The sequence below is a fragment of the Leucopleurus acutus genome (assembly GCF_964270905.1).
Source record: "Leucopleurus acutus genome assembly, chromosome: 1".
Classification (NCBI taxonomy): domain Eukaryota; kingdom Metazoa; phylum Chordata; class Mammalia; order Artiodactyla; family Delphinidae; genus Leucopleurus; species Leucopleurus acutus.
In genome coordinates, this window is record NC_139142.1 from 142,977,136 (window position 1) to 142,987,644 (window position 10,509).

Here is a 10,509-nt window from a genome sequence, read left to right on the forward strand (position 1 = left end):
GGCACGAACCCGCGTCCCCTGCATCTGCAGGCGGACTCTCAACCACTGCGCCACCAGGGAAGCCCTTTATTTTATATTTTTGAGAGCCAGATATTTTAATACAAACCCTTCTAAGCCTTACGACACAACCACTATGATATAATCCCAGTTTTACTAAAATAAGGAAACTAAAGATCATGAGGTCAAGTGGCGGGAGCAAGGCCGCATAGCTAGAAAGTGACAATGAATGAATGATCTAACGGAGTGACTGAATGAAGGCGTGGGATGGGCGCGCCAGGCGATGGTTCGCAGAGTGCGGTGGGTACAGACTGTGCACAGCGCCCGCGGCCCTGCCCCCAGAGGTCTGGCAGAGGCAGGCCTTTCGCACCCCGGGGCTCAGGGGAGCGCAAGCTCCCAGAGGCGCGGCCGGGCTCTGCCCCAACCGCGCGGGCCGCCCCGCCCCCGCTCCGCCCCCAGCCCGCCCCGCCTGGGACCGCAGACGGCGCCCGGCGGCGGCGCGAAAGGCAGCGAGGAGGGTGGCTCCGGGCTCGGTGCTCACCGCGACTTCCCGTGCAGGGCCCGGCAGGACAAGGACCCGCGGCCTCGGCGGCGCTGGAGGATGCGGCCGCGGCCCCGGGCAGCAGCAGCGGGAACCCCGGTGCCCTGCAGGTAGGAGCTCGCCCACTCGGCGGGCGCGGAAACTTGGGCCGAGTTTGCGGGCGGCGCGTGGGGAAGGGGCGGGTGGCGCTGCCCCAGGGCGCCCCTGCCGGCCGGCCCGGGGATGGAGCGCGCTGGGCCTGGGCTGAGGTAGCTTGGCTCCTGGCTGCCGCGGACCCCCGGCTGGCGGGCTGCGGGGCAGGGGTCGCGCCGCTGCCCCTACTTTCCCCGGACTTCGAGGCCCCCGGGGCCTGGTAGCTCTCTGGAGCCCCGGCGGGGCCCCGGCACCCGATCCTCCGGCGTGGGGCTGGCGAAGAGGAGCTCAGGCCGAGCCCTCGGGCCTCCCGCGGGGCCCGGCTCACGTGGACTGCCCGGGCGGAGATGAGGGGGCGGCGGGGGGCTGGCCTGGGGGGCGTCTGGCACTGAGGCGCCGCGGGGCCCTGGACGCGCCCTACTGGGACGGGACGGCCCTGCGGTTTCCTCGCTACGGCTTGACTCACCCTCTGGCCGCAGCCCAGGCTGGCGGGATCGCCCCGAGGCGGTGGCTGCCCGGACTCTGCTGCCGGGCCGCCCCCTGCCCCCGCCCTCCCGCCAGTCTTTGGGTGTCGGTCCGTGGGGCTGGGTGCGCGGGGGCCCGAACGAGGGGAGAACGCAGTTCTGGAGGGGCGTGTGTGTAGATATGGGCCAGGCACGTACTTGCAGGCACGGGTTTGCATGGGTGGCGGCGGCCTGTGTATCGGCCTGCTGGGGTGCACGTGCGCCCCAGCGCCGCAGGTCAGGGCATGGGGACACCCGGAAGCCGCCGGGGTCGGGTGTGGCGGCAGCCCCAAAGCTAGATCGACTGAGGGCCCCAGGCACCGGAGTTATGGGCCAAGCAGGTAGGGGAAAGGGGGTGGAGCGGATCCCGCGACCCTTCCCCCACCACGGGAGCCTGGGCTGCCCCTAGATGCGGTTGTAGCGTGGGCAGGGCCCAGAGCCTCAGCTGGGGTAGGTGTGAGAACACGGGAAGGGGAGCCGATTCAGCCCTCTCAGAGAGTCCAAGCGCTGGCCACAGCTGGGCAGGATCGCTCTCTTCTTCCTGGTCTTGCCCAGCGTCCATCCGGAGACCCCTTAGGCGTTGGAAGAGGGAATTGAGCCACGGAGCTGTTTGCTCCCCCTGCTGCGTAGGGCAGGGATGGCACAGCGGTGCTGGGCTCTTCTGGGCGCTGCTCGAGGTTGGTCCTCCCAGCCCAGCTGCAACCTCAGCCAGCAAGCAGCTCGGTGGCCCAAAGGGTGATGTGACCCTGCCCCCTGGGGTCCTGCCCTTCTCCCAACAATTGCTTGCCTCTTGCTGCGTGTGGGGGGGGGGGGGGGAAGGAGGCACCTACATGTTGGCTACCGTTTAGAGTGGAGTGTGTAAAATATTGGGCTCTCCCCATCTCCTAAGAGCCGGAGGTAATGTTACCCCCATACCCTTCATAGTCCTCTGCCAGCTCCCTGGAGCCCCCATCTCTCCCCCAAAGACTCTTGGGGGTCCCAAGTGGCCTCACCTTTATTGGGCTAAGTCCCAGGGGAGTGTCTCAGGAAGTCTCCAGGGTCAAGGGCATGCAATGGGCAGAGCCTAGGAGAGAAGGGCTCTTGGGGCCAGGGGTGGGTATGGAGAAGGCCCCAAGGAGTGTGTGGGGGAGGTGAGACTAGAGCCAGCACTTATTAACCCAGAGCCCCCCAACGGCAGGGGGGCTCAGCACTCCCCAAACCATACAACCCCTTCTTGCAAAGTTGCTGTGCAGCAGGGTGGGGGCTTTCCGCTTGGGGTGCAGGGCCCTGTCATAGGGCGCTGCTATCGGTATTGTGGCTCTGGTGCTCCTTCCTGTCTTCTCGGAGCACCCACTTCTCCAGGCTGGCCAGAGGTGTTGGATTCTGGCCCGGAGATGAGATAGCTTTCTTTCTGAGTCGTGTCTGGCTTCCTTGGTGCACTTAGGCTGGGATGAGAGTAGGCATTGGCCCCCATATTACCCTCGGCTTTTTCTGTCCCCAAAATGTGCTGGTCTAACTCTGAGCGTGTGGGTGTCGTTGGCCACCAGCCGGAAGGGAGAAGACTGAGAGGGGGGGCAGATCTTGGCTTGGTGATAGAAACTTGTGACACCTGTCCCATGGCCTAATGATAGCAAGATTGAGCTGATTCATCCTTTCTAAGCCACCTGAGGGTTTCGGGGAACAGGGCACTGGGGGAGGTAGAAGCAGGTCAATGTGGTCCTAGTAGACTGGCCTCAGATGACCCCCTCCTGTGCCATTGGGTGCCTGCTGCCTTGAGGAAAGCCACACTTGACCTCTCTGAGCCTGTAGGTCCCAGTCCTTGCTTGGCCTTGCTTGAGGACCTTTAGTCTTTCTCTGGTACTCAGTTTCTCCATCAATACAATGGGGGTCGTTGCCAACTAGCACTTTGTGACCCCTGGAAGCTCCTTCCCTGCATATTCACATACTCTCGCCTCCCCACCTGCTCCATGGTCCTGTGCTGCCCCCGTGTTCTTGGAATAGCTGCAGTTTGGGGGCTGGGATGGGCACAGGTTCTCCTCCCCTCCCCTTTTGGGAGCTTCCTGTTGGCGCCACAGCACCATCTGCTGGACAGCCTTTGCTCTCCTCCTGGGGGTGGGTCTGGGGTGGGGCTTATACAAAGGGTTGTGCTGGGGTACTGCCCTCTAAAACTAAGCCCAGTATCTGTCCTCCTGGGCCTAGGGACCCGGGTTCCAGGCCTGGCTCTGCTATTTTCGCTGAGACTGGCAGGTCAGAAAGTGAGATCTAGAGTATCACAGGAAATCTGAATTTGTAGACAGTGCCTGATTCCACGTCTTGGCCGCTGTAGGCATCTAGAGATCACTATGGCATCTTGGAATAAGAACTTGTAGTGAGAGGTAGGAAGCCTGCCTCTCCTCCCGTGTCTTTCATCAGTGACTTTGGGATGAATGGGTCTCCTCATCTGTAAATGGGTGGAGGTGTGGGCAGGAGGAGTAGCCAAGCGAAGCGATCCTCAGACTGTGTTCTACAAAGTCTGAAATTGTGGAAGGGGTCTTGGGAGTCATGTGGAGGAAAGCTGAACAGAAGGGGCTCCTGGAGTGGAGGCGGGGGTACGTTAGGGCTGCTGTACAAGAATTCACTAAACAGAGGGTTCTGCAGCTTACAAAATAAAGTTGGCTCATGCCTTCATTCATTCATCCATACAGTCTTTATTGAGCATTTACTAAGTGCCAAGTTCTTGGGCATGGCAATGAGCCAGCAAGAGCAACAGCCTTCTGTTGCTTGCCTGTAACCTGTTTTTCTGACAGCCCCTGCCTCTCCCTCTCTCTCCCAGGTCAGCAGTTGAGTAGCTGGGGCCCTGGAGGGCTTGAAGCCTTCACAGTGATGGCGGAGAAGCGGCCACTGGGGACCCTGGGGCCTGTGCTGTATGGCAAGCTGCCCCGCCTAGAGGCAGACTCTGGGCCCGGGCACAGCCTGCCCCCCTCTGCTGGTAACCAGGAGCCCTGCAGCTACAAAGGTGCCTACTTCTCCTGCCCCATGGGGGGTCCTCCGAAGACAGGGTCTGAGCGGTTGGCATCCTGGACCCCATACCCACCCTTGTACCCCACCAGCATGGCAGGACCCCCACTTCGGGCAGACAACCTTCTGACCAGCTGCCTGCTCTACCGACCACCCACAGAAAGCTCCGAGAAAGTACAGGACTCTGGCCCGGTTGAGCTCCTACCCTTCGGTGCCCAGGCTCACTCCTACCCAGGCCCACCACTGGCGGCACCCAAACCTGTCTACCGCAACCCTCTGTGTTATGGGCTCTCAACCTGCCTGGGGGAAGGGGCAGCAAAGAGGCCCCTGGATGTTGATTGGACGCTGGTGACTGGATCCCTGTTACCCCCCGCCGACCCATCTTGTTCTCTGCCCCCAGCTCCTGGTAAGAGCCAGTCCCTGGATGGTACCTTCTTGCGTGGGGTGCCAGCTGGGACATCTGGCAAAGACTCCTCGGTGAGCTTCTCCCCGTGCCAGGCATTCTTGGAGAAGTATCGGACCATCCACAGCACGGGCTTCCTGGCCTCCAAGTATGCAGGTCCTTACTCTGGGGACCCCAAGCAGGCATTGTCCGAGGGACCCCCCAGTCCTTGGACGCAGCTGGCCCAACCTCTGGGACCAGCCTGCCAGGATGCAGTGCCCACCCACTATCCGCTGCCCCATCCCGCACAGGCCCTCCCTTGCCCTCCAGCCTGTCGCCACCCAGAGAAGCAGGGCAGCTATGGCTCAGTGCTTCCACCGCAGCCTCTGGGAGCCCACAAGGGGGCCGGGTACCCAGCTGGTGGGCTAAGCAGCCCCTACCTGAGGCAGCAGGCAGCTCAGACACCCTATATGCCCCCAGTGGGGTTGGACACTTATTCCTACCCCTCTGCCCCTCTCCCAGCACCCTCGCCAGGCCTCAGGCTGGAGCCGCCTCACGCCCCACGCTGCCCAGTGGACTTTGCCCCCCAGACGCTGGGCTTTCCTTACGCCCGGGATGACCTCTCTCTCTATGGAGCATCCCCAGGGCTCGGAGGGACGCCACCTTCCCAGAACAGTGTGCAGGCTGTGCCACAGCCCGGTGCCTTCCAGCGGGCATGCCAGCCTCTGCCTGCCAGCCAGCCATGCTTAGAGCCTGCAAGGCCTGCAGAGAAGCCAGTGCAGGAAGCTGAGGAGAAGATGTGGCTGCCCAGCTGCAGGAGAGAGCAGCCCCAGCCCCACCTCGATGAGCACCCTGGGGCGCCCATCATCATTGGAGATAGTCCAGTTCCACGCACCCCACCGGCACTCCCACCCTGTGCCCAGGAGCGCCAGTCTCTTACGCAGAACGAGGGCACACTGCCACCCAGCTCCCCACCCATGCCCATTATCGACAACGTCTTCAGCTTGGCCCCCTACCGTGACTACCTGGACGTGCAGGCACCTGAGGCCACAGCTGAGGCAGACCCAGCCCCAGCCCCCAGTGAGAGCCACGACAAAGACTGCAGGGCATCTCTGCCTGGCCGGGAAGCCCCCTCGAGTGTGCACGCCTCACTTAAGGAGGAGGTGGCACTGGACTTGAGTGTGAAGAAGACCGCGGCAGAGGCCCCCCCTACCAAGGTCCCTCATCCCGCAGGGCATGCCAAGCCCACCGCAGCTGTGGATGTGCCAGGTGCGGGAAACACAGTCTCCGACATGCCAGGTGTGGGGGACACAGTCTCAGATCGGCAAGTCCTGAAAAAGGTAGTCACAGAGGCACCGGACCTGCCTGGGGTGCCAGTGACCACAGAGGCGACCCCAAGGACCAACTTCCACAGCTCTGTAGCCTTCATGTTCCGAAAATTCAAGATCCTCCGGCCAGCACCCTTGCCTGCAACTGTGGTTCCAGCCGTGGTCCCAGCTGTGCCCACCTCAGCCCCTGCTCAGCCTGCACCCACTCCCACACCTGTGCCCGCGGGACTACAGATTCTCACCCAGCCCTTGCCCGTGGCCTGCTTCAACCTGGCGCTGCCCAGCCCTCCAGCTGTAGCCATGACCTCCCCCGCCTCGGCCCCTGCTCCGGCTCCATCACCTGCACCGGCTCCGGCTCCGGCTCCAGCTCCGGCTCCAGCTCCGGTTCCGGCTCCGGCTCCAGTTGTAGGCCCCGCTCCAGTGTCTACTCCCGCCACAGCAGACTCCCCAGAGCAACACTTTGCAGGATTGCATGCCTCCCTGTGTGACGCCATCTCGGGCTCAGTGGCCCACTCGCCGCCGGAAAAGCTGCGCGAGTGGCTTGAGACGTCTGGGCCTTGGGGCCGGGCGGCGTGGCAGGACTGCCAGGGTGTGCAGGGGCTGCTGAGCAAGCTGCTGTCCCAGCTGCAGAGCTTCGTGTGCACGCAGCAGTGCCCCTTCCCCCACGTGGTGCGGGCCGGGGCCATCTTCGTGCCCATCCACCTGGTGAAGGAGCGGCTCTTCCCGCGGCTGCCACCCGCTTCCGTGGACCACGTGCTGCAGGAGCATCGCGTGGAGCTGCGGCCCACCACGCTGTCGGAGGAGCGGGCCCTGCGGGAGCGCGCCCTGCACGGCTGCACGTCGCGCATGCTGAAGCTGCTGGCGCTGCGCCAGCTGCCCGACATCTACCCTGACCTGCTGGGCCTTCAGTGGCGAGACTGTGTACGCCGCCAGCTGGGTGAGCATGGGGCAGCCCCAGTAGCCACCGGAGCTGTGTGAGCGAGTGACAGGTGTGTGGGCTGTGTGAGTGGTCACAGCCAGGGGCTGAGGGATTCCCGGGCTTCTGGAAAGAGCTCGTGCCTGGGGAGGGGGCTGGCCTTCCAGGGTAGGCTCTGTGGATGCCCGCATCCCTCTTCACCCCCAGCATCAATGAGTGCCTGCACAGCCTCCTTTGTAAGTCTCTGAACATGCCAACTGCTCTGTCCTCAGGAAAACTTGGCCTTCCCTGGCGCAGCACCCTCCCAGGTTCCCCCCTCATCCTCCGTGGTGCCTGTCTGAGGTCATCTCCCCCTGTGTCTGCCCCGCTCCCCTCTTCCGAGCTCAAGCCCCAAATACCTGACTGCGTGCTGGGCTTCTGCACCTGGGGGCTCTTCAACCCTTAACTCCTCCCAAACCACGCTCCTGACCTTTCCCCTGAGCTCGCTTCCCATCCCCGTCTTTCCCGTCTCAGCAGCACTGCACTCATCCAGCACCTCGTACCCCAAACCTGGGAGGGGGAGGGGTCCCACCCTCCCTCCCGGAACACTTTTAAATGTGTAATTCCCCAGTCCTCCCAGATATTTACACACACAGAAATTGCCTGTAAGTCGGAGCGTCATTTTGTGGTTTGCTTCTCCCTACCAAATAATCTGTGCACGGTGTTCTCCAATGTGCTGTTTTTGTGTCTGGGAGCATCTTCTGCCTCAGTTCAGGTAGCTGGACCTTGCTCTGGGGAGTGGCTGTAGTGCCTCACGGCGGGTACCATCAGGATCACTCTTCTTCAGCCGCGGCTTTGGTGATGGTGTCAAGTGGTGTCTGTCGTTGCCTGTCCTACTTCAGGACATCTGGCACTGAGGCCAGAGGCCCGCTCTGTAGTCCCCCTGCCTTACGTCCACCAGGCCTCTGGTTGTGTCTCCACAGAAACTTTCTTGTCCCCTTCCCATCCTGGCAGTCTTGCCCTGGTCCAGACTCCATATCGGGGTGGAGAGGGGGCCTGAGGCAGCGAGGTGCTGATGTGGAGTTTGGGGTGTGGGTGATGAGCATTGCTGAGCACTTACAAAGTTGGGGCGTTTGCCCTAATGGGGTGCAAAGAAAATGCAAGTACAAGCATTCTATTCCTGGGTGAGAAAGAGTGAAGGTGGGTGTCATGCCTCACTCACAAGCCCCCCAGCCAGTCTTCTCTCTATACATTTGGGCTCTCTGGGGCCCAGAGAGGGACAGGTCCTCTGGACAGTGGGTCACAGGCACATCACAGACCCCTCCTGCTCTGACCAAGCCTACGAGAGTCTGGGGCCCAGCCTCCTACCACTGGCTGCATTTTGGTGCCCCCGTCCCCATTCCCTCCCGTATCCTTATGGGGCCACTCCTCAGTGGTGTCCTTAGCCAGTGCTCCCCTGACAGCCCCCCTTCCAGGTAGGTGTGCTCTTTGTCAGAAGGCCCCTCCCATTCCCTCCACTCCTTCCTCCACTCCCTCCCTCCCTCCGGGCACTGCTGTCTGGGCAGTCCCTGCCTGGCTCTTGTTCCGGTTCTGGGGGTGATGTGACAGAAGAATGATGGTACCCTTATATGTGGCAGGGTCCTCTCTCTCTGTGCCTCAGTTTCCCCACCTGTTCAGTGAGCCTTTGGATCAGACCAATGGTTTCTGGCCTGTTGAGCCCCTTTCCTCTTGTCCTTGCACCCAAAGGGTTCCTGGGGGGTGCCCCCATTAGATAGAGTGCTGGTATCACCTGAGGAGAAGCACACCCTTTCGGCTTGACGGGCATGACGGTCTGGCCAGTGTGCACATGCTGGGAAAGGGTCATGATGTCTGTGACCCTGCCAGGGCCACCCTGACCTGGGACAGTAGAACCACCGGTCTAGATGGCTTTGGAGGCCTGGAGATGGGACTTGAGGGTGTTGGGGGTCTGCAGCCTGACGGTATGTTCATTTTCCAGGTGACTTCGACACTGAGGCTGGATCTGTGCCCTCCTCAGAGCCCACTGTGGCCAGAGAGGAGCCAGAGAGCCTAGACCTGGCTTGGAAGTTGTCTGCCCCCAAAGCCAAAAAGCCGGGGAGGAAGCCACCAACCCCTGGCCTGGAGAAAGCAGAGGCAACTGCTGGAGGAGGGTCCCGAGGTGCCTCACCCACCCCTGCTGCTGGTGCCAGCTTGCCCGGCCCCGCGATGAGGGCGCGCTTCCGCAGCCTGCTCGAATCCGCCTGGCTCAATGGCCTGGCTCTGCCCACTTGGGGCCACAAGGCCTCAGGACCCGACCGGACCGCGCCCCGCCCGCAGCTGTTGGGCAGCCAGAGTCATCAGCTGTAGCCTTGGTCGCCTCTGCTGTTTGGAGATCTGGGGATCACTCTCTGTGCCCTGCTTCTGCCGGTCCAGCTGCTGAGGGCCAGGAGCGGACATGGCCTTGGGGTTTCTCCAGCTCTTACCCTGCCCCCGCCCCCCACCCCAGGCTGGGCTGAGAGCCCCTGAACTTTTAACTTGAGGGCCTTTATCAGAAAGGACTACTTCCTATTTCTTCCTTAGAGAAAACGTGTGGGCTTTGGAGCCCGACAGACTTGGGCTTGAATCCTGGCTCCTGTTCCTTGCTGTGTAAACGAGCAGGCCACTTCCTCTCTTGCGCCCTCAGTTCCCCATTTGTAAAATAGGACAACACAGCCTACCTCACAGGGTTGTTGTGGGGTGATGCCTGACACACACCCATCACGGTTTGCTCTCTGCTTCCTGCCCAGGACAGGAGCCTAGATCTCAGCCAGGGCCTGGAATGGGAGGCTGAGGCCCGCAGAACCTTCCTCTAGAAAGTCTTGATGTGTCATAGGACTTGGTCATCTTAGAGTGGTATGTTGTCCAGTGTATATGGCTCACACACTTTCTAGAGTCATTTCCCAGGAAAGCCTAGGGCTACATACAGCCCCAGCATTTGGGGTTGGGCCCTAACCCCCGAGTCTGGAGCTCCTTGAGGGAGCCTTCCCCTCCCATCCCCTGCTACAGGGGGTGCAGGGATACAGCCTGGGGCTGGCATCCTTGTCCTGGGCCTGCTGCTTTCACCCCTGGGAGGCCCCAGCCTGTGCTGAATTGACACCAGTGACTTCCCTGAGGTGCCACCCCAACCTGGTGCATTTTCCCAGGAAAGTTGTGTGTTTGCCGGAAGCCAAGCAGCTGCAGGGACTCAGGGACTAAAAAAGGGACAGGCTGAGTGACAACTCGGTCCTGGGAGGTCTCCGAAGATGTCGACTAAGGACCTTGGCCCTCCCCAAGCCAGGGCCGCATCAGCCAGGCCTGCTATGGGGTACCTTCTTGCAGAGTGCTGAACTGAGCCAGAGGCTGGCAAGCCAGGCCCTTGGCCTAGTTAAGGTCTGTGATAAGGCTGTGGGCCCTGGAGGCAGGCCATTAAACATAAAAGCATTTGGGTTGTGTTTGGACCTGGGGCCTGACTGTGTCTTGGGGAGAGGTCATAGATTTCATATGTCATCGCCAGGTGATGTCATCGCTAGCCCTTCACTCAGAGGCTGCAGCTCTCCCTACTCCCAGCCCAGAAGAAGCTGAGGCCGACGAGCACGCTGTGCCCGCTAGCTCCGGCCACACGGGCCCTTACCACATGCCCACGGTGCAGCCGTTTCCCTGCTCAGGCAAAGCCTCTCCCTCCTGAGACCCGTGTGGGTCCTGGTGGTCGCTGGTATGTAGCCCACTGCCCAGTGAGAAGT

At 61.8% G+C, this 10,509-nt stretch overlaps 1 protein-coding gene across 1 annotated transcript; it reads left to right on the forward strand.

Annotated features, from left to right (window-relative positions):
• The first annotated feature begins 516 nt into the window (after positions 1 to 516).
• On the forward strand, positions 517 to 9,978 carry LOC309972036 (uncharacterized protein C15orf39 homolog). The gene is made up of 3 exons (XM_082855474.1): positions 517 to 648; positions 3,965 to 6,796; positions 8,751 to 9,978. The coding sequence occupies exons 2-3, from the start codon at positions 4,015 to 4,017 to the stop codon at positions 9,116 to 9,118; spliced, it is 3,150 nt and encodes a 1,049-aa protein (XP_082711600.1). The 5' UTR covers positions 517 to 648; positions 3,965 to 4,014; the 3' UTR covers positions 9,119 to 9,978.
• Positions 9,979 to 10,509: the final 531 nt, after the last annotated feature.